General features: G+C 33.5%; 2 protein-coding genes and 1 pseudogene across 2 annotated transcripts; all 3 read right to left on the reverse strand.

Annotated features, from left to right (window-relative positions):
- Positions 1 to 1,743: 1,743 nt before the first annotated feature.
- Positions 1,744 to 8,172, reverse strand: LOC120196336 (auxin response factor 6-like). Its single transcript, XM_039198156.1, has 15 exons — positions 7,380 to 8,172; positions 7,258 to 7,346; positions 6,667 to 6,779; positions 5,940 to 6,038; positions 5,801 to 5,857; positions 5,560 to 5,715; positions 5,386 to 5,470; positions 5,033 to 5,123; positions 4,775 to 4,939; positions 4,564 to 4,686; positions 4,352 to 4,427; positions 4,103 to 4,247; positions 2,776 to 3,932; positions 2,404 to 2,594; positions 1,744 to 2,168 (listed from the first exon to the last, which is right to left on the reverse strand). The coding sequence occupies exons 2-15, from the start codon at positions 7,298 to 7,300 to the stop codon at positions 2,027 to 2,029; spliced, it is 2,643 nt and encodes an 880-aa protein (XP_039054087.1). The 5' UTR covers positions 7,301 to 7,346; positions 7,380 to 8,172; the 3' UTR covers positions 1,744 to 2,026.
- A 7,240-nt stretch (positions 8,173 to 15,412) lies between these two features.
- On the reverse strand, positions 15,413 to 20,825 carry LOC120196372 (protein PLASTID TRANSCRIPTIONALLY ACTIVE 12, chloroplastic-like). Its single transcript, XM_039198191.1, has 7 exons — positions 20,807 to 20,825; positions 18,457 to 18,555; positions 17,063 to 17,184; positions 16,297 to 16,365; positions 15,981 to 16,034; positions 15,741 to 15,842; positions 15,413 to 15,596 (listed from the first exon to the last, which is right to left on the reverse strand). The coding sequence occupies exons 1-7, from the start codon at positions 20,823 to 20,825 to the stop codon at positions 15,501 to 15,503; spliced, it is 561 nt and encodes a 186-aa protein (XP_039054122.1). The 3' UTR covers positions 15,413 to 15,500.
- Positions 20,826 to 21,513: 688 nt separating this feature from the next.
- LOC120196373 lies at positions 21,514 to 22,780 on the reverse strand (annotated as a pseudogene).
- Between the last annotated feature and the right edge of the window lie 1,525 nt (positions 22,781 to 24,305).

The following is a 24,305-nucleotide window of genomic DNA, read 5'->3' on the forward strand; positions in this document are numbered from 1 at the left end:
TGGCCTTGGTTTGTACCAAGAATAAATTTTTAGGATCAGTGGCTCTGTACATCATCAAGTTGGATGACTTTTGGTTTTTGTATTTGTTCCATGCATTTCTTTTCATGAATGTTGCTGAAAGTAACCAAACGGCTTGTGTACGTACAAAGATCTAATCCACAAGATTTATGTTTATCAAAACAATATCTTCAAACTTCCCCACAGTCATGGACATTAACTGTCCAAAACACTGACAAAATCACTCTCCTTCACCGTTGCCAAATCTCTCACACTTAAATGAAATCTTCCAGTACTTTGGCAATGACACACATTTTACTAGAACAAGTTTGAACGTGCCTTCTTTGCCCATATTATTACTTGTTTTTTTGCAGAGAACACAAGGTCTCTCAAGCAAAAGCCATTGATGAGGTGCAAGTTAAAAGGCAAAAAGTACATCCTTTTTCAGTCATCCCCCACTTGTTAACATAAAGGGCTATGAGAGGATGTTGATGGAAACCCTCTAATTTTGAAATGGGGCTATTATTGTTGATGGGTGCCCTACCCTTTTTGTCACCATTTCCACCCCCCAAGCATTTGAGTGCTATCCATCTAAGTGAAATGCCCCCACAACATGTAGCCACAAAAGCACAAAACTAACCCTTAATTTCCAACTTTATATTGTGGCCATCCAGTCCCACGTCCCGTAGAAAAAATAGACCTCAACTGATAACTTTTTATCCCCTCTTTTTGGGGTGTAGTTTATGGATAGAGAGACTGTATACAATCTTTTGATTCGATCCTTTAAGTTCGTTGAGCATGGATCCCTTAAAAATGACTGCATAATCGAATTGTGCTAAACACTAGAATTCTCTTTTAAATTTATTCTGCTCTATTCTCAAGTGGAAATGAGGATGTGGCATAAATTCCCTTGAAAATTGGATGTGGAAACATGGCTCACATGTCAGGTCGACCAACATCGACCCTGTCCCATCAGTTAGGCTAAGGAATTATTGCAAACCTTCCATTTCATCTGATGCATGTGATTGCCTCCTGTAGTTTCATTTTTGTCTAAAATCTCAGGTGGAACAGAGATAAGAATAAGTGACTCGGAACTTTTCACTATAACCTGTAAGAGTTCAGTCGCTATTTGACGAGACAGTGTTGTTCTTATCAGCTTCCTTTTAATAAGTCTACGAAGGCATAAAAACGTGTCGTAGATACGATGTTTTACATCCGGGGGAGATGATTTTTGTATGTCCCATTGGCCTTCAGAATCTTTTCAGTTTGATTTAAAACACCATTTCAAAGATAGTTATGAAATAATCATTGTGTCGTCGAGATGAACGGCAATGGAATCATCTAACGTTTTCCCAAGCAGCATCATTTATTAGCCATTCGAACAAACCCCCCGACACTGACCTTTTTAAACTCCCAGGATATGTTCGAAAGACTACCAGTATCTCACTTTCATCAGATAGGTTGGATTTTGACAACCCCTCGGCTTAAGTCGAGAGCCAGCCGATGATGATAGTGAAAGTAGGGTTAATGTTCACTTTCCAAAAGTTGGAATAAATGAACAAAACTGGGCCATGTTCATACCAAAGCAAAACAGAAATGGTTGATTTTCCAGACCTAATTTCTATAGGGACCCATTTTTATACCAGATAAAAATAGTTTCAAGACTTGGGAAGCTTCGAGCTTCTTGTCATTTGTGCAGTAATTTTTACCTCATATAATAAGTTAACTGTTCAAGAATCTGTAAGAGAAAAACCTAAAGCTTACTTCATTAATATTGATGATGATGTGCTAATAAATATGAATTTTACATTTTTCCATAACATAGGCGACGTAGATCTCTTAGTTACAGTATTTGCTTATACGAATATATAATAGTTCAAGCTAGTGTTAGTCAGCTCTTTTAACCTATAAAAGGTTAGCAAGAGGCACTAACATTACAGGAGAATAACATCATCTTAACAGGTAAAATCGTTCAGTAGTCCAAGGACCCCACGGTAGCGATACCGGAGTTCATATTTCTTAAGTCCTGCTAGCTCACAAAGTCATCACAACTGCCATTTGAGAGCCTTTGAACTGGAACAGAGTTAAGAAGCTCCAGGTCTCGCTTGCCCATTTGCTGAACTTCTTGCGGTGAAAGTATCTTGATGCACCACACACTGTTCACAAACTCCCTGGGGTAAACGAAATGGAAAGTAAAGTTTGGAATTAGCAAAGAACATAGCATGTGGAAAACGCAAAATAGATTTAAATGCATGCATTCAAAAGGTTTCATTATTTTTTGTTCATAAAAAGGCTTCAATTTACCCCCACCAAGTTTTCACAGATGTGCTATCCTTAGATGTGCATCGATGTTAGAAGTATTTTGATACACAACTATATGCATGCAATAGGATAATAGAAACTTACGGCCAAGGGTCATCACCAAGGAGAAGAACGTCATTCTCCCGATCGACAAATACAAGCTGCCAGCCTGATCTCAAAGTGTCCTCCAACTGGCCTTCAAGGCCAAACATGTGTGCGAGTTCACTACGCAGCTCATTGTAGCTGCTAAATTTGGAGATATCCAATGACCTCCCGAAGGACCCTGATTTATAAACCTGTTCCGCAATAGAAGTATTCACATCAGTTACAAAGTATCGAAATAATTTAGTATGAAAAATGAAGGCTATAAAACTGCCAACAAATCAAACTTGCAACTGTGAAAGAGCCAAATTCACAAGCCAAATGGAACTCATAACACCAGCCAAATTAATTAATCTAGATAAGAAGGCAACTGACCTTAACAAAGGTTTTACTTTGTGGGTTCTCTTGGCCCACATTCTCTGGAGACTGCAAGAATCCCAATTCATTAATGCAACTAGAAGGTGCCATTGCTGGATTAACTGAAAAATCAGTGCCTGCAGTACTCGTATAATTAGAAGAGAAGGGTATAGTAGTCGAGTCACTATCGCTGCCAACTCCCCTAAGGCTTGACATCCCATGTTGCAACAGAAGTGATGAAGGCTCTATATTAACACCAAATAAGAGATGGCTCTGTGGATTGGTACCCCCTTCTTGGTCTATCAAGCACTCCCTGCCAGGAAAGGGTGGCAAGGAAATAGGATTATGAGAAATGTTGGTCTTGATAGGCCCCAACTGTTCCACCTGGGGCAGAATGCATTGTGGAGACCAAGATGAGAGAACTTCAACAGCAGCCCGCTTCGATGGCCGTGCAACAGAAGTTATTACGGGGTTGTATCTAGGCAAGTTGAGCAAATTGGATGACTCATTCTGGGGAAAAGAACCCAAAAGACTACGGAAAGGAGAAATAATAGAGTTGGTCACGGTGTGCCCATTTGAATCAGAAAAATTCTGTTGATGGCATAGTGAAGGTATGGCTTGGAAAGGTGATGACTGGGACTGAGAGACCGAAGCATACTGTGACATAGCAAACACTGCACTAGAAATATGCTGTTGGTCAACCAGTTGCTGCTGCTGCTGCAACTGCTGTTGGTGTTGAGGGTTATTGAATGAATTCTGCTGCTGCAATTGTTGCTGAACACGATGTGGCTGTGTTTGAGCCTCAGTCTGAGATTGAGACTGATGTTGGTTGTCTTCAACACCCAGAAGAAAGGCCTGCGGCTGAGAGTGCTGCAACATCTGGGGTTGCATTAAAGCAGCAGGCCTGCAGGATAGATTTTCGGGTTGCTGGAATTGCAGAAGGGTAGTGGTTGCTGCTTTGGAAGGATCCACAGCTCTCATGTCTTGCAGTGCAGCAGCAGCCATAGCTTGGTGCATGTCGGTCTGCAAACCCAACAAGGAAGCAACATCCAACCTTGGCTGCATCCATGGTGTAACTCCAATCCCCTGAAAGTTCAGAGACTGCATTCCTCGACCTGCGTCTCCTTGTAGCAACATAAATGGAGAATTCATGCCTAAACTATCATCCTTGAAACCTAAGAGCAAGAGAGTCGAATTAAAAAAATATCTAAAAATGTCAAAAGTATTACATAGGAATAAAAGCTATAAGCTATTTAAAAGTCAAATTCAACATAAGAGAGGGTAAGAGAAATAAAACAAGTAGTTGAAGCTGAAAAGCCATGGATTTAGCAGCAGACTAGCATACCGTAAGAAGGTAATCCTGGTGGCCATTGTCGCTTAAGCCTTAAAGGAAATGGAGATGGATACATAGGAAATGTTGTCAACGGTTCGATCTCCCACAAGGAAACTCTTGGCTGCCTTTCCCCAGCTGTTGATTCATCCCAACCAACCTGCATGAATAGGTTCAGGTCCAAAAAATAGATAGAAAATCCAAAACAAAAAATGTGCAAGATTCTCAATGAAAAAAGATAAAGGTAAAACATTCTCAACATGCCTTGACTGATCGCCAATGTGAATTTGGCCAACGAACAGGATCTAAGTCACTTATGCCAGTTATTGTACCCATGTATCTGGTAAACGCAAAATCATCAGATGCAAAGCCAATGATGTTAAAAAATAAACAATATAATAATCTTATCCTTTTGCAAGGAAAGCTACTTTAAACATTTTGATTGAAATGGCAAAAAGCGAAAAGGTTTAACTTACCGACGAACACTTGATTCTTCGGTTTCAAACAGCATTCTAAAGCGCATACCAACAGAAACTCGAGTATGATAGACAGCTTTGATATATTTTGTCAAAGGTATGACAAATTCTGATGGACTAGCCCTGAATTGAAGAGGCACATGTTTTAAAGGGCAGAGGAATCACTAGACGGAATACTTCAATGGTTAGAAGCATTGCTATAGCACCATACCTTGGGTTATAAAATATAGTGAAGCGGCTATTTGTTGCAGCTGCATGTGCGGCAGCAGCAAGAAGCCCTAAGTGCATGCTATCACTTGATAAAACTGATGAAGGCATTACAGTTTGAGGCCGATTAGCTCGTCGGATACCAAGAAGTAATTGATTTTTTTCATTCCTGTCAAAATAACCTAATATGTTGGTTTGAACATCAAAATACCAATAACGCAAGCAGAAGTAAAACCAGATACAAGACAAGCCAGCTACCTACCAGATAAAAAGCACTGAATCACCTGCAACCAGTCTTTTAGCACTTACAAATACGCTCCATCCTGTTGTCAAGAGGTGCCTTTTGGGCTGACCTGCAAAGAAGAAGAAGTCAATGACTGTTAGTACAATTGTACTAATCAAATCACCTTGTGCCATACAGTGGCCAAAATTATAATTAAGGAAATGCTAATTGTCTGTGACAATTTCTATAACTTCTTCAGAACACATGATGAATTAGAGAGGGAAAAAACCATTTTCTACAACTTTATAAGGGAATATGTAGCAGGAAGTAGCATTTCTTGGTAAAAAAGTTCCATATTTGAAAAGGGAAAAGAGGACTAGTAGTAAATTCACCCCGAAATATATGCCTAAATTTCCATTCATTATCATGCAAGTCCCTTGCAATCAACTCTTGACAAGGAGGCTGCTGGGAGAAGTCCTGTTGGCAATCAATGGCATAAATTTAGAAATAAATCATTTCAATTAAAAGCATAAGAGGACATCAATGCCTAAGGTGGCACAGTTTACCAGTGGAGGAAACACTTTTTCAGCTGCTCGGCGAGGAACAGAGAATCCTCCATGAGTGCTTGTGTCACTAGCTGTTAATGTTTTACAGAAATAATTTGTTGGCTGTCTGCTGGGAGTGCCCAATTCTGCGGGAAGGTAAGCCTCCTTTTGTTCTTGCTGTAGAACGGGTAAGCTTCAATATTTTTAAGCAATGAATAAGACTGACAACATCACGATGGGAACCCATGAAAAAATCACATACCGGATTCAGTGGCTGCAAGGTCATTTGAGCATACACTTCATCTGTCTCAACATCTGCCTGAACTTGACAAGCTTTGAGGCTTTAGAGACAAGTCTATAGGTTCATATACCATCAGACAATCAAATTAAACAAGCCTTACATGCATAGTGACATTATGGAGTTGACATATAAGCTGTGCAGGTAAGCTTGGGTAATTAGGTACGTGGGCATCCACTTCCTTGTTGGTTGATGCAGCTACCTATAAAAAAACCATCAATATATGTCTTAAAAACATGTTGGTTTGCAATACGATGATTAATTAAGTAGAATGAACCACTATGTCTGGATAAAACCACATTGATAGTTTGAATTATTATATTTGATATGCCAACGGATTCTAACACAGGCAAACTAAAGAGAAAGGGAAAACCACTGTCAACCCCGTCCAGTTCAGTCCAGAACGTTTAGAACTCTATCTTTCTGATATTTTTTTTTGAGAAAAAACTTATCTAAATTTTATTTTTAAAAAAAAAAGCTGTGCTGGAAGAGTCAAAAGTCCACCTCAGATCTACAGGAGGCTCAATTATGGTAGCTTAATGGCAGATGAGCCATACAGCAAGCAGATATTTGGTGCTAACAGAGACATGTCATTAGCACCCTTACGTTATTTACATTCTTTCAATTAATACGAAAAGGACAGTAATGATGATATGCTGCAAAATAACTCTCACTTTTCCCAAGAAAAAAAGATATTGAAACATTCATTATTCATAATTTACTTTGGACGAAGTAATCGCAAGTTGATATACCATACCGACTGCAAAACAAAATCTGGTTCAAAAATCAAATGATCATTGCAAGAAAAAACTAGATTTAAGCATACCAACCTGCTCGCTATGACCCTGCGGGAAGTAAACAACCCTACTTCCGACTGGAGGTAGAGACACAAGAGGACCCGCACATGCATGCCAAAGTTCAGAATTCAGAAATCTCTTCTCTCCTGCAAAATCTTTTTTGCATTAGTTTAAAAATACTTCCAACGAACTTAAAAGAGAAAAGGCAAAGAAAGAAACTGAGCTAATATTGTTTACAAACAAACATCCCACCCCCGATCACTAAATTAAACATAGAATTTGAAGGGTCAATGAATGTCAAAAGATAGAAGAGACAAACTTCCAACAAACATAGGTAAAACAAAGCTTGTGCAGAGCAGAAAAAAAATAAGACGCAAAACCATTGTAAACCTCCGCTTGAAATGAAGAAAACGATGAATGAAATCTTAGCAGAATGGTTTTTAAATTTTAGAGAGTAGACAGTAAAAGGAGGGAAATGTATTGAAGTTACTGATCTGTAGTTTTAACTTTTTCTCCTACGTTTTCTACAACCCCATGAAAATTTTAATTCTCCCATTCCCCCATCACCACTCTCAAGAAACATAATCTAATCCTTAGAGAGAGAAAAATATTAAAGAAGCATACCTTCCTGAGGTTGTGGATTGAAACCAGCTGAAGAGAGCCTCATTCTTTTTCTAAATAGTTCAACAAAAACTTTAAATCCTAAGTTTATACGCTCAAGAAAAAGATTTTCACAGCAAAACTACTCCTTTGGCTACACCAATTAAGCAGCGAAACCCTCCAAACAAGGACACCTGCGCTAGAAAACCTTTATTTCTACTCCTGTGTCTCCAGAAATTAAAAAAACTACGCCAAACAAGAACCAGTTTATCAAAAAGCTGACAATTTACCCATCGAAGAAGACTTTAACGACAAGCAAAAACACAAAGCCCCGACCGAGACTTGAGGTTTTTCAACGGAAACCGGTTTTACTACAAAAGATGATCGCTTTCAGCTTCATCAGCCTCCAATCAATCGTCTTCTCCACCAAAACACCCCAAGTATTGTTCTTTTGAACCAAAACTTAATGCTAGAACAAAAACATATAGTCTGCTCTTACTTATGTTCCAACACTTCAGCCCCACACGTCACCTCTCAAAAACAAAGCGTTTTGAAGTTTTGATCCTTAAAGTGTGAACAAACACCAGTATTTTATTTGAGTCCCTCGAAGCTTGTACCCATTAACACCAGCAAGCAAAAAATACTCAATAGATCTTAACTAGAAAGATAACGATTTTTCCCAGTCTCTCACCAATAGGGGGGTTTAACAAAGAAAAAGCTCAGGTCTTTGTTATCACTCACAAGTCACAAACCAAGTATAAAATGAGGCAAAGGATAGAAGCTAAAAGAATCAAATAGTAGTGTAACTATCACTATATGCATTTGGGTTTTCCTCTCTCAAAGCTCTCTCTCTCTCCTTTGCAGAATCCAACGGTTTCAAAAGAGGCATTGGATATTTATAGGACTTTTGCTTGCAGAGGAATATATGTTTTTATATATATGGTTTAGAATTTTAAAAATATAGAAAGTTTTCCTGGTTTTTGAGGAGGAGGCTGTTTTTTGTTTGCAGCAATGGAAATACAGGTGGTGATCAAAGACAAAGGAAAGAGAGAAAGTTCCCCGCTGCTTATTACCAGTAAAAGAGTGAAGAAAATGATTGGCGCCGAGCCGCTAAGGTAGCGAGTGAAGCCTGAGCCATGGCAGCTGGTGGGTAATTGGGGTCACATCAACGGAGAAAGGACGGGGACGACCAAATCTAGGGAGAAAAAAATGGATGGACCCCACAAATCTATGCTCTGATCTTTTTTGACAATTTCTTTAATAAATTTTTTTTACCTAATATTTTTTAATCTGTATATATCGATATTCGAGTGTAGGTTGCTGGTACTCACTGAATCCAACCTCTAGATTCATCCTCCCACTATAGTTTTTTTTATTCTTAATTATATAAATTATTTATATTTATTTCAATTATTGATAATCGGGAAATGCATTTTGCCTCCATGTGGACGCAATTTACTTGGGTTGCAATTGGTAGGTGGTAGTTCATGCTTTTTTTGAAAAGACGATGAGATCCAAGAACTTCGCACTTTATATTTAACGTACATGTATAACACATCAATAGGATTTATCACGCATATATACCTAAAACTTAATCTAACATATATGACCGACTTTGTTGATAGTCTAATGCCTTTTGTCCTAGGTTTAGGGTCACCCTAAAAGGTTTGGGTTCATATTATAAATGTCCCATGTAAAAGGCAAAGTGTAACCCTGTTTTATTCTTTAACAAACCCTCTTAAGATAGTTGGACGTCGATATTTGTCCCCACCGTCTTATTTCTTTTAATTAGTTAATTTCAACATATATGAGAACATGCCCGTTTGTGATTATTTGTTCGAACTTAATGAATAAGACAAAACATTCTGATTATTCGATCAATTAATTAAGACAAAACAAATTACTTAAGAGTTGATGTGTATGTTCCAAAACCCCAATCATCAAGCATTGCATTCAAAAAGATTTATTTATTTATTTATTTAATCCTCTCTTTTAACATATCGATTTGCATCACTCCTTCATAGTATTATGCCTCCGATGATTATATATAAAATCAAAACCATCTTTTTTACATGTTGTGTGTCCCCCTTTGATTCCAAATCCACCAAAACAATGTCACCTGACAATGACATGAATTCCATTATTGGACTTCAATTGGCCCCTACATGAAATACTTTTAATATCTTTTTACCACTTCTAATGCATTTTATTTATTTTCGATTTCCAAGTTTAAAATTACCTTGAAGGTGAAATCGTGAAAAAAAAAACTTATTTTGTTGCAGTTGTTCATAGATCCCAAACAATGCATAACTAATGAAGAAAAGCGTAAATAGTAATATTATTTTCACTGATATTCATATATACATTACTGCATATTTGTGTCCTATATTCTCTTTGGAATATTAGTAATTTCTTAAAAGGGGTAAAATACCACTCAACTAGTTCCCTCTAATCTTTGACTGTAGCATGATGAGATGATTTACTTTTTGACTTTACTCGTATTTAACATCAACGTAGGGACGGGGAAAACTAAAGTATCATTCTCTTGGACTCTTAATAAAAAATTTCCACATAAAATAGAAAATACTAAATTTTAAAAACAAAAAAAAAAAGACTCAATTATTTTATTATTATTAAATTAGAAATTTTATGATTAATGTATCAAATATAAATTCCTTAATAAATATATTTTTAAAACATAAAGAATTCCATGATTAAGAGAATGATTAGGGGTACGTTTGTGGACTTTTCGCATGAACTAATTTCCACCTGCAAATCATAATCCATTGTCAGTGATCACTTATAGTTAAGCTTGTAGAGTTGAGTGACTTAGTCAGAATAATCAGCTTTGGCGGTGCCAAATTGTGGGATTTAATTATGATTATAATTTATTCTAAGGCGGTCCAAGTTTCATTCTAAAACACTAATAATTATCTAACAATTCTTTTAAAAAAATTAAAAGAGAATGAAGGAATATATCACAAATCTTTTAGCCTAGGTTGGAAAAGATAAATTAAAGTTTCAACTTGAACTAAAAAAAATCTGCTTGTATACTAATTCTTCCCCAATCCCCACTATAATATATATATATATATATACACAAATTTAAACCTTAGGTTTTGGCTTTTTAATATTTTACTAATTATTTTTATCAAAGTTTGGAAGAGGGAATCATTTGAATCAAGAATCTCTTTTATTAAAAGAGAGGTATGGCACCAGATTTAGTCGATAAACAATTTGTTGTTGTTTTACCTATACATATATGAAAGTTGATTTAAAACCTCGAGCTGGTCCTGCATGTAAAAATATGTATATTCTCATAATTATTAAAATGTTAAAGATTGAAAAATAAAATCATAAGGAAAGAATATGATATAATAGCTCATCTTGGTGTTTAATTCTGATTTCTTCCCCTGTCAATTTTTTTTAGTTTGATACGATGGTTAGACATTTGATCAATTCTCTGAAGATCTTTCGTTTGATCCTCACCAAAGCCAAATACCTTTTTCTTAATTTATTACTAATAAGATGATCAGATGTGTCATCATATTATTGAAGGGGATTAATATATTAAGGAAAATAACATGTAGTCACTAGTCATGTCACATTAGCTTCTTTTAATGATAACCGTCGAAATGAAAACAAATTCAAAGTTTGATGATTTCAATACAAGTTTTAAAAGCTTGGTGACTAAAATGCAAAGACTCTAAAAATTTAAGTACTACAAGTGCAGTTTACCCTAAAATGTTATGTTAGAAGAGTCAAATATATGATTTTAAATCATTAAGGATTACATTTTTCTTAAATTCTCTCGCTCTCTTTCTATTTTTTTTCCAACTTTTCCTCCAATAGCTTATATATACGTTTCCTCCAATAGATTGTAAGATATAAATTGAGTGTTAAGTTTAATGTAATGATTTTTTCGGTTATGCGTTCAATCAAAACCTCTCGTATTCTCAGGATGACATAGTTGTGAAATGTCTAAGATTTTATATGTCTACCTTCTAACGAGTCCAATGAAACGCCTCATAGAGAATAACATAATCTAAAGATTGTGTAAAGCATAAAATACTTATCATGACTTATTTTACAATGTCAATATATCATGCAATGATCTGACTAAAGATTTAATGATAGTAAAATACTTGATTGCAAACTTGATAATATTTTAAAATTTTATTTAATGAAAAATATGGAAGTAAGAGAGTAATGTAGCATGATTGGTGTAATCGATGATGAGGCGTGAGATTGAAATTGGTATCTATGAAACACCACAATTCCTTCTTAAGGGGTGGTGCTTGAGTTCAATCACCTTGGACATTATTCTTTTTTCCCTTTTTGATAAATATTAAATGAATATAAGGTAATATCTATTTAAAGATTTTAATGAATATTTATGTTTTTGTATACGGAAGGTAGGAGGGACTAGTGGGGCCATGGCCCCCTAAAATATTTAAAAAAATAATATATATAGATATATATTAAATTAGAATAAATTATATATTTAGTACTTAAATTATTATTTTTATTCCGTTTTGATATCCAAACTTTATTGTTTTTCATAATCATACCTAACGTTTAGTTTAAGATTCAATTTGGCACCTCACAATTAAAAACTTAACGATGATGTTAATGTGTCACCATAAGATAATGACACATCATCATTGATTTGTTTTTAAAATGTCACATCAGCAATTCTATTTTTCAACAGCGGGATACCAAATTGAAACTTAAACTAAATGTTAGATATAGTTTTAAAAATAAATAAAATTTTGACACCAAAATTGAACAAAAGTAATAATTTAGGTGCTAAATGTGTAGTTTACCCTATTAAATTATTAAGTTTGATAAAAAAAAAACTTTTATAATAAGTTTTTAATTTTGATTATCCAAAAAAAATGTATATACTACTTTAGAATTTGAAAATCACTTAAATATCATTCATTGAAAAAAAGATAATATCTATATTTTTCTATTATTATTATTGTATTTTGAAATGAATAAAAATCCATTTTCCTTTGTCATTTTTTATTTTAAGATGTAATTTTTTATATTTTCTTTTGTTTGGTTGTTCGACTTATTTGAGTTATACATCTTCTTTGAATTGAGTATTTCAGTCAAGTTATCAAGTATTAAACTTTTAATTTTATTTCAGCTGATGATAATTTTAAAAATATTTTTTAATTCAATTTATATTTATGCTTTTATTTCAAATAAATTGATATCTATTATGTGGGTATATAAATTTTTATCTCCAAAAATAAAAATTTACACACAACTGTAAATAATGTTATTAACGGTGTATTCTGTTTCTTTGAATTTTTACGTAAATAGATAAATTTGAAGGATTTATAAAATTTTATTCTATTAATATGATATTTTAACATATAATTTATATTAACAAAAATATTAAAATACTTTAATTAATATATACAAATAAAATTAAATGACCCCTCAAAAAATAATATCGTGTTCCGTCACTGCTTGTATATGTGATGCTCGAACCTAAGATCTCAAAAGATAATAACAAATCTTTTAACTACTTGATTAGTTTGTGCCACCTTCAACGTTACTTTGCTTTCTTATTCCTTTACTTGTGTTATCAAATTCTACAACTTTCATAAGTGATGGATCCAAAAATATTTTAAAGGTAGACTCATATGTATTAATAATATTTTTTTTGTATGGAACTAACACAAATAAAATTTTAGGATAGATACCTTTAATAAAATTAACAACGAACATTTTAAGATAAACATGTATTCACCCTGGTTAATCCCTACATCAGCCACTGACCTTCGTCAACTTTACAATCAAGTCATCAACATTGTCAAATTCGAGGTTTGTTCCTAATCCCTCGATCCATCCTTGTTCCTAGTATCTTTTAACTCACTAAGGTTTGTTGTAATCTTAAAGCTTATATCATAAAAAAAAATATAAAGTCTATTATTTTTTTCATTTAAATACTTCAAGTATTTTTTTGGTAAAGTACTTAAAGTTATATTTTTAGTCAAAATATATATATTGAGTATTTTTTTTTGGATAAAATAGGTACTTAAAATATTCAATTTTATTTATCCAAATTTTAAAAAAAGTTAATATGTGGCGTTAATTAAGTAACATTTTAGGTAGATGAATTTTTTTAATACTTTAGGTACTTATTTTGACAAAAAATAATTTTAAATATTTATTTTGATAAAAATACTTTAAATACTTAAATGAAAAATTATATACTTTAATTACTATTTTGTTATATAAGCCTAATCTTAATTCTCCAAAACCAAGATTTCTCCTCTGTATTTTATTATCACATATAAAGTTGATATATATATTGAGAGAAACTCAACAACGAAATGACATTAATGTGAGAATAGAGCATATAACATATTGTTAATGTGGAGCCCATTGGATTTAATCATGACTATTTGACATTGAATGGGTCATTAATAATGATTAATAATCATAAAAAAAAGTTAAGTTATTAAACTACTCATTTTTATTCTTCTATATTTTATGAAGTCGTAGATTTTAAAATTATTAAGAAGACATTCCTTTCTTTTCTTAGAGTTTCTCTTTTGTTTTCCTTTAAATAAGATTAAAATTAAATTAAATTTTTAAAAAACTGTAGAAGATGACCCTATCCGAACAACAAGAGGCATACAATGAGAGGGAGACACGAACATAATATGGAACCAAACAAAAAGGTTGATCATATGTTTCTATCTTAACCCTTTTGTACTTATTTCTAAATTAAAGAGGTATATTATTGCATGGGGATACGGGAGTGGGGAGGACAGAGAGAATGATTAGGGTAATTATTCTTTAAAAATTTTAAATTATTATTTTATATTTTTTAATAATATATTTTTATCTTAAAAAATTATATAAATTCACCTTCTCTTAAAATTTTAAAAAATTCATCCTAGAATAAAATTTTATGTCCATATATTGGAGTAGCAATGCAGGGAGACCAACAACAACAAAACCCTGGGATCCTTTCTTGACTATATTTTGGGTGACAAAATCTCCAACTAATACACTGGATTTATGACCATATTTGTCTTAATTGTTGACCACCATCACCCTCTAAATCGAGCCAAAAAATTACAAAAATAGGATGATCTAAAATCCATTGTCCCTACTCTCTACAACAAAATTAATCCCCATGTTAAAAAACAGGTAAAAAGGTCATTGCTCACATCCAAAAAGGCTAACATAGATTCTGACATTTATTCGTGGGTTGGTAATGTATTCCATAATTTCAACAGTACCTATTCATTAAATGCCGACGAAAAGAAGCACCATCCATTGTGGAATGTACCATGCATGCATTCCATATTTTATTTATTCTTTTAAGTTTAGCATGAAAAATTAAATTTAGATTTATTTATACATTTTTTACAGAAAAAACAACGTAAATTTTGAATATATGAAGTATATGCAGAGATTCTGATATTTAATTTGGAGTAGAATATTTGGAAGTCTTAACTAAGAACCTATTAGTGCATTATTATGGATGGTTAATGGTTCATAACCTAAACCATAAATATATGCTGTGTGAAAGAAATAATGAATGGGCGGCCTCACCTGCGCAGCGCCATTCTTTTTCCACCAACTTGCGACTATTCAGGTTAATTTAAACAAAAAAGAAAGCAAGCTTTTGACCAGATCAAATGCTTGAAGGCCACATCAACTTACTATTGTTATTATTATTCTCTCTTTTTAAAATCTGGGTGGATAGGAGTTGAAACTGATAGGAATGCGTGAAAGTTCGTCAGCTCTAAAATCTATCCAAACCCACTCTGTATATTAGCTTTTAAAGCACTTTGCATCTCCTGTTTTATCTTAAAACCAATTGATGAAATCATTATTTTTCAATTAATTTATACGCGAGGGAACCACTTTTGAGGTGTAACATGTCAATAAAATTCAACTAATTTCTTAATAAGCATGTAATTATGAATGAAACATTGGCACATGAAGAGCTAAACCTCTAATCCGTAATTGCAGAAGAACCACCTCGGAATGTTCATTCAGCTGTCAAAGTTTTCAAATGCCCTCCCAAGTAGCCCACATATCAACCGATAAGAGTTCATTTTCGACATGAAAAACCTGGGGACGTTTCACCAAAATCACCATCTTCACTTTCCCTCACGTATCCACCATCTCCCCAACACCCGTCTTTCTGTTTTGTAGCATTTATTTTGTAACTTGCGAATTTACTCACTAGCAAATCGTATCGTATGCATCAAGCCGGTATATAACCCTCACTCTTCTTCAAAGTCCATTAGAAAATCAGTCAGGTTCTCAGAATCATCGACAGACTCTTCCAAGGACATTGGATCCTCCTTTTTCGGCTTAGCCTGCACAGTTAAGGAAGAATGCATCAGGAACTTACAATGTTGCTTGAAACAGACTGTAAGAGAACAATCATGCTAGAAAATTACTCAAAAAAAAGTAAGTCATGCTAGAAAACCTCCCAGTCAAACAAAAGAATGACAATGAACCTTTGACTTTCGAAGCTGAGGTGTAGATTTCAGAACACTCCAATTGCGAGTTATTTTCTCTTCTCCTTCACCACCACCTTCACCGTCATCTTCTTCATCATCCTAAAAGTCAAAACTACAGCATGAAGCAACTAGTTCCAAGTATGAATAAGTTAATTACACACACACACACACACACACACAGAGAAATATATATTTATAAAGGATGAAAGCAAAAGCAGGGAAGACAATTAAACTCACTTCATTTTCACCAATATCAACAGCTCGAGCCATAGCATCATCAATATCTGTCATCTGCAGTAATTACAAGTTATCAATAACTAGTTGAAATCACTTCTAGTGATGATTCATTTGCTTTAACAGTCTTCTTATGCACCATGAATCCAGTTAAAATATGAAATCTAACTCAACCAATAACAAAGTAATGTAACATTAGATAGTTTTGGCTACCAATAAATAATGCAGCATAGATAATTGAAATGGCATAACTGGATTTTATTGTTCATTCCATTCAGAAAAGGTTAGTGCATGATGTTTATACTCATTTATTAATTACCTCAAGTTCTTCAGTCTTCTCCTTTGCCAAAATTTTCTCAAGATCCTCCCTCGATATGATTTTGCCATGCTGATCAAAGGAAGGAAAAGTAAGCACTTGACAGAGGCACTAATAAATAGGGAACAAAACTGAAGCACGTGACTATTGCTTTAGGGAATAACAAATAGGAAAAGTAAATTTCAAGTAAAGAAAAATACGCACCCCAGAAAAGAGAAAAGAACACAAGCTTTAGGCAAAAAGAAGCCTCAATATCTAACCAAGTCGGTCTTGTGCTTGAATCCTTTTAGGCTCAAAAAACAAGATAGGATAAACCTTTTTAGGAGATAAAAGGTTAAAAAATTGTTTAGTTAAACTTTACTTTTGTAATTCTCAGTAATCAATTTGAACAGAACTTTTGTTCTCTATTCATTCAAATCCTCACTTTCTTTTTTCTTAGAATATTTATACAAGAAAGTAAAGAAGTCTAAATTAAGAGAAAGTATATAAGAAAAAACTTAGTTACAAGAACCTTAGGCTAGTGGTTTGAAGTACTACTAATGGCAACAAGACCCCAACTATCTGCCCTACATAACTCCAATTAGAACTACAGCTTATGAAGCTACATGGGCCTATTTAATTATTGAAACTGAATTACAAAAATTATTCTGCATTTTAACGGATTTACCAATCATAAAATAAATGGAACATTTTAAGTAACTAGAACAAAATCTGCTTATTCAATTTGAGGGAAGGAGTAAAATAATAGATTTAAACTTAGAATATCAACCTCCTTTAGATGGGCCAGCATATTTGGTGTTGGTTCATGAAAATCTGGTCCCCTATAATCAATCACTTCATCTGGATCTTGAATGTAGTTCACGGTTGGGTAAACGGGATCTCCACCCCAAACTGCAAAGACCAACAAATTCGTTAAAATGCATGAATCAAATATAAACCAAGAGTATGGGAACGGAATTTTGCTCCGTGCCAGTGATTCTCTCTTAATAGTTTAGCAGGCCGAAGGAGAAAATAGGAAGGCAGATCACTAGATCAATATCATTACAACTACCTACGAAAGTGAAAATTGTTTGTGGTTAAACTTTAGAAGTTGCACTCCAAAATATCATGCCTATATGTTGCAATCTTGCAATCTTATCTTTCGGATTAATGATTCAGCTCGTCAAAGAGAGGCTGAAACCTTAGTACTTCTTGAAAGAGAGACCAAAATCTTTTACGGTTTCTTAAAAATTCTGATTTCAATTTTAGTTATGCAAATCAGCCTCTTTAAATAGAGGTTATATACCTTGTTTGAATAAAAGACTTACTAAGCAAGCAATCCTACTTTTATACTCAACCAGGTGCTGATTTCCGCAGGCTAAAAGCTGAACAAGAAAGACTAGAAAGAATTGGTCCAATGGCATACTACTCTGAATGGGCGAAAGCATGGAAAAGAGACACTTCACGTGAAGCTATTCAGAAACATTTTGAAGAGACTGGTGAAGATGAAAACGCTCAACTGATTGAAATGTTCTCTCATCAAACAGATCGAGAATATCGGATTATGATGGGCACTGATAACCGTATCCCAAGGGATCCTCTAGCAATGCGAATGCGAGAAGATCAAAAAAAGCAAAGTATGTACCTTGTACTGTTAAGTTTTTCTTAATGGCTATATTTTTTTTTTCTCAGGCAGATTATATTAGTGTTATATACTTTCTCAAATACTGGCAGCTCTGTTGCCTGTAAATTTCTACTTCCTTGGTTGCATATTGATGGATATTAGTATAAAATTTGGTATTTGACCCATGCTTTATCATTCTTACAGTCTTAGAATAGAAGATGAAATTTTCTTTTGTGTTTTTTTCTTGCACTCTGATCTTGGATTGCATTTGTATATGAAGCTGGATTTTTTAAATTCATGCTTCTTCACCTCTACATGTAGTTTTATGGTTGAGTGTCAATTATTTGGCCTTATTAGGAATCGGTTTATTAACGAAAGGTCTTCTTCCTTTTCATTACATGTCGAATAGGCCTAATGATAGCCATATCACGATGATTAAGTTTCAGAGTTGAGAGCTTGTTGAGGTTCGATGCAAGATGAAGATGAAGGCGATGCCTCATAGTGGATTTCAAGGCCTTCTTGATACGTTGCCAAGTTAAATTAAGCTTCAATCTCCATACCCTTTTGGTCCTTGCCTTTTCTGTTTCCCGCCTCTTGACATTTCTCATCGGTGACAATTGCATTTTCTCCATGGAAGGGGCGATATTCATGCAGAGAGTCTAAAAAAAGCGTTACAAACAAGTGAAACAGAATGTATCGGTGACAACGGGAACAAGTGGCAAGAATCGAAGAAGAAGAAGAAGAAAGGTGGATGAAAATGGATTTAGAGAAAATGTATGTTAGGTGCAAATCGAGAATGGCATGGGACTGGAAGGGTATATATATATATATATATATATATATATTGATTGTTAATCATAAAAGCAAGCTTTTTTCATGGTACATCGTCGGAATATCGTCGGAATAAACAGCGACACTTGGGCTTTCTAGGAACCTTCTGAGGTCTAAGTTGCCATCAGACATTGGCATCTCGATGGTCAATAATCAGACTTACATTTTCTTTTGTTCCTCATAAGTCGATTGGGGACTGAATTAAATAATAAAAAAAGGGCCATGTCCTTCCCATTTCTCGTAGAATTGGTAATCCTTAAGAGCGACATGTTTTTAGGTTTATTTTTGAACTAGACTTTGTATCGGGTGAAAATTTATTTTTTTCCTTAAAAAATAATATTTTGAAATGCAGGTAAATTAAAATTTTAAAATAAAAAATTAAGTCAATGATTATTTTTAGTGGTTATTTATTTATTAGTCTACGTAACATAATTTTTAAATAATATATGTTTATAACTTTTTAATCAATTAAAAATGCATACACTTCACAAACATAACTACTTAAATTCAGAACCTCTAAAAAATAATATTTTATTTACCGGGTCACTTGATAGGTTCAATGTAAAATAATTTAATAGTAAGTTTTTGTTTTTTTATTATAATGTGTAGTTTTATTTATAGTAAATTACATGAGTACCTTTATTTTTTTTGGATAAAAATAAAAGCAGCTAATTACTAAAAAAGAAAAAAATATTCAAAATTATAACAAGGGTTTACAACTATATTCATAAATTAAACACATGATTAAGATATTATTTTATAACTATTAACACAATAAACTAGTCACTTAAGATCGTATAATGACCATAAAAAGAACATGTGAAAAACCCATAAAAAAATCAAAAAATATGTAGATACGAATAGATCTGACTTCTACAAAAAAACCATAACAGAGGATTTAACTATTGAAAGATCACCGACAAACACAAACCAGAGTCAAAACATCGTGAGAAAACTACCTACAAGATATACAAATCCAATTCGAGAGTCTAAAACATGGAAGATCAATAAGATAATAAATGAACACCATCTTGATTATTCGTCAAATCTAACTATGAGAAAAATAAATGACAAGAACAATCAAACTATAATAAAAAACATGCAAAAAGGTATAGAAGAATGTGTCATAAAATTACAAATGCAGGATTAGAAATTAAAGAGAAAAAAAATAAAGAAATATCAACGACGACAATTAATATTTGATATCATCAATTCAATTTATTTTTTAGATTTTTTTTATTAATTAACGTCTGATTAGTTCACAACATTAACCCAATAAAAATATATTGCAATATAAATCTTAAAAAAGAATGTAACATGTTTTTTTCATTTATTAAATAATGAAATTCAAACGATAATTAAAAGTCTAAATGAAAAAAATAATGAAATTTATTTATTTTATCTTTTAGCTACTAAATGAATGAAAATACCCAAATGTTGAAGAGTAATGTATCTTTTGTTTAATAAAACACTACTAAAAGTATAACTCAAAAAGCAAATTATTTAAATTATAGTAAGAGTTTAACTAACATATATACATATAAAAGGGGTAATTTCGTATTTAATAAAACATTTTATTTATTTTATTAATTAAACATTTTTTAATATTCAGCGAACCATAGTATTATTAAAATGTCAACATGATAAACTATTTTTATCAATCAACTCATACTTTTATACGAATTATTATATTGTAAATACTTCACGTGTGTGTCATATTTTTGGGTTAACATCAGAGGTATGGTTGCTAACCCTTAATAAGATTAATTGGGTAGAGTCAGTATGTCGACAATGGCAGTTTAACTAACCTGATTTGCAAAATATTCTTCGTTGTGCGTTGGATTGGGTTGGATGGTTCGGTTTTAATTTTATGCTATAAAAAAAAGGTTCGACGTCCCTTTGTAATTGGTCATATTCAAGAATTCCGAATACGAGTTGTTGGGGGACCTCCTCTTTCTCAGCAGTCTCCACTGACCAACTTTATTTTTGCATTAGACTGTCTAAAGTTTAATTGGATTAAGTAATATGGTTTGATTGAAACAGTGTTTAATATTAGAAAATGGATAGGAAGTGACTTGCCTTGGGGCCCTGTCACCATCGTAGCCTCCGGGAGGAGATCGATGTTTTAGAATTTCTGTTTTCCTGTCGCTAACCATCATCATCTTAATCGAACAGCCACCTTTTTTTCGGCCGTCAATAGGGATAGACCAAGGAAACGGACAGAGTCATTTCATTTTTTTTTTGAAATTATTATATATTTTATATTAATAATCTGTTTTTATAATTTTATTAATTTATTTTTTCTAAAATTTTAAAAATTCACCTTTAACATAAAATAATATCCCTAACCGTCAACTTAGAATCTAATACTATCCATTATCGGTTACTTTTTAGATCATTTGAAGTTGACAGCTTCATCTTAGACTGGAGAACATTATTCCTATACTAAGCGGTCAAGCATTTAATATTTGAAGTTTGTCAAACTGGTCGTAATGATAACAGCAACCTCTGCTGCATACGGTGTCCCATACATTTAATTGTTTCAGAATTTCAATTTCACAGCCCCGGCATTGCATCGATCAATTGTTGTTGAAACTAGAGTTGGGAGCAGTTCCTTGGTGAACTAGGCATGAGATATTGTTGGTGAATGAGCCAAGTATCCCCCATTTCTGGTACCAGCTGGCCAAATAAAGGGCTGGTTTTAGACGAACAAGGCATTTGGGTTAAATCAAGAAGAGACCCTCAGGATATTCCCTCATCCATAGGAAAGCATCTGGTCATTCAAGTGTAGCAAAGGGGAAAATAAACATAGGTATACCACAAATGTAAAGCATTCTCGACTGAAATGAACGTCTCAAAACAAATGTTACATAAAAACACCTCTAGATGGTCTCTGGTAAGAAGATAAGCTACTCGACTTCCGCCAAATAATCATCTATTTCAGCTGGGGTTAGTACCCTGCAACGTAGCCTAAAAAAAAACAGTAATCAAGCCATCACGAAAGGAACAATGCAATAAGCAGAAACAAAGATTCTGAAATTTGGGAATAGGAAGTTGAAATGGACAACAAAAATGAGTGTCAAATGATTTAGTAAAAGGAGAAAAGAGGCGAAGAAATGCTTGCCTGAATATTTTGTCAGTTCCAATAATCCCAATTTCAATATTTTCCCCTGAGATTTGTCCTTCAAATCTGCATATTGAAACAACTGGACGTGAGATACGATAGACACAATAGCAAAGGCAACCCAAGATCAAACATTTTTGTGAGCTTCTTTTGTTACATATAGAAGATGAATCTTCCTCAACAGTGACATAAAGCTGGAGGAAACTTCGGCATGGACATTACCCCTCTTTGAGAGTCAAAATAGCAGTATGCACAGCATCATCAAGTTCCATATCATCAGTATATCTACAACGGTAAAAACAATCAACGGAAATTTCAGTCTTTAGTATAGACTCTTTACACAACAAAGAACTGGAAAGTAAGAAAAGGTCCAACTCAGTTCTGGAAAAGATGATGAATATTTATTTTATATAATCAAATGCTAAATAAATTGACATCCTAACATAGTCAATCTTAACAACTCATATAATTTTTTTAAAATATTTAGAGTCGAATTCTATAAGAACCAGATTCTAGGCAAATACCTCTTCTCAAGAAATGTTTTTGCATTTGAGACATTTTCCCCCATTGCCGAGGCTTTCCATGAGAATTAGGAACCAGATGGATCCACCTAGCAACAAGGAACAAAATCATAAAGATAAAAAGCACATAAACATTGTCTGCAATCTCTACTTGGTCACATAATAAACTATTACTATTAGAAATACCTGATACAATCGTGGACCCTTGTCATCATATCCGGAAAGCATTAGAGATACACCAAAAGGTCTAACACCACTAAAAAAAAAAAAAAAAGATACATCAAACTTACTATAAAAGACAGAGGATTGCACAATTTAGTATTTCCACTTTTTATCCAATTCAAATTGACCCAGACAATAGTAGCAATGCCTTTGATCTAAGGCATATTTAGGTTGATCGGACACCATCTTACCTGATCTGCTTTTACTAGAAATATATCAGATTCGAGAGTTGGTTGCAGTCAAGGAATGATTAGCACCCTTGAACTACCCTTTCGATACCATTTTAATTTGTCGGTTGTCTTAATTGTGAAAATTAAAATTAAAATTAAAATTTAAAGATTCGATTCGAATTACTTACTTCTGATCGATAAAAATTGCCTCTATAAAAAAAAGTGTCAAAACTGAAGTTAACTAAAAAGGTAATATGAGTGTTCGAATAAAACAAATAAAAATTAAATTAACTTAAATAAAATAACATTCAATTTAAAAGGGTTATACCGCGAAAAATTTAAAATTAAGGTACCAAATTGATATTATTTAAAAGCTACAAGAAATAATATAAAGTTAGGAGGGGTTAATTTGTAAAATATAAGAACTTTAAACAGGGATTAAATCAAAACAATTCAAAATTCAGGGGTAAAATTACAACAGGTGATTAAAATGAATTACATTTCAAACTTACAGGGACTGTGAAAATAATTTAAAAATCTTGTAATTACACATAGATCCCCCTTATAAATGCCCAAAACCGAAAAAAAATTAACATCTCTCTCATTTCTTCTCCCCCTCCAAAAGCCAAATGCTCTCTCCCTCACATTCTCTCGACCCAAATCGGCCACGATGGTCCGGCCGCCGCCTCCGGTGGTTGGAAAAAATCCAAACTCCCCAAAAATACACTTCCCGACCCCGTAATCACAAATCTAAGGTCTGATTATCCTAAAACGAGCCGAGTTGGTGTAGATCTAGATAAAAAAGTTTCAACTTTTACCTTTTTCGTCTCGTCTTCTCGGTTTCTCGATGATTACTGCTCCAATGATGCTCCCTTTATACTCTCACCATTGATATATGCCTATTTTGTTTATGTTTGAACTTTGCTTGTTGGTGTTTTCGGTGTTTTGGTTGTATGGCTGAATGGTTTTAGGATTTTTTGTGGTTTTATGCTTGGATATTGCTTGCTTGCTTTTGGATTTATGTCGTTTCTGTTGTTTTCGTGATGAATCTTGTCGTGTTCTTCGTTTGGCTTCGTCAGAGGCTTTTTATAGCCTCGGTTTTGGGTTATTTTTAGTCTCGATCGGGAGAGGATTCGTGGGTTACTTGCTCCGATTTTCCTGTGCGTTGTTGGTCGGGGTTTTAGGATGGTTCAGTCCCTAACCTCGACCAGTTACTTACTCCACGCACGCTCCCTTGCGACGACGTTAGCTTAAGATAAAACCCTAATTTTAGGATTCTAGGCTGAGTCAGGTCCACCTAATCCGGGTTTACTGGATCAGGCTTACCTGATTAGACTTTCTGCTGGACATTAATTGAACCTAAAATAAAAATAAAAATAAAAATGAATGAATAAATAAATAAATAGTAAAAAAATACTGAAAAATGTTCTCAAATCTTATACATTAAACTATATATTATATATAATTTCAAAAATGTTTTAAAATTATATATATTTTCAAAATGTTTTCAAAAACTATATATTATATATATTTTTTCAAAA

This window comes from Hibiscus syriacus, unplaced genomic scaffold, assembly GCF_006381635.1.
Source record: "Hibiscus syriacus cultivar Baekdansim isolate YM2019G1 unplaced genomic scaffold, ASM638163v2 tig00117032_pilon, whole genome shotgun sequence".
NCBI classification, from domain to species: Eukaryota; Viridiplantae; Streptophyta; class Magnoliopsida; order Malvales; family Malvaceae; genus Hibiscus; species Hibiscus syriacus.

Excerpts from the sequence above, each read along its gene's own strand:
- LOC120196372 (XM_039198191.1), bottom strand. Across the intron at positions 16,035-16,296 it reads AGAAGACTGAAGAACTTGAG|ATGACAGATATTGATGATGC; the intron begins GTAATTAATAAA and ends TAATTACTGCAG. Across the intron at positions 15,597-15,740 it reads CTCAGCTTCGAAAGTCAAAG|GCTAAGCCGAAAAAGGAGGA; the intron begins GTTCATTGTCAT and ends TTAACTGTGCAG.
- LOC120196336 (XM_039198156.1), bottom strand. The coding sequence starts at position 7,300 with ATGAGGCTCTCTTCAGCTGGTTTCAATCCACAACCTCAGGAAG. Across the intron at positions 5,716-5,800 it reads CCTTGCAGCCACTGAATCCG|CAAGAACAAAAGGAGGCTTA; the intron begins GTATGTGATTTT and ends CCCGTTCTACAG. Across the intron at positions 4,940-5,032 it reads GATTCAGTGCTTTTTATCTG|GAATGAAAAAAATCAATTAC; the intron begins GTAGGTAGCTGG and ends TTATTTTGACAG.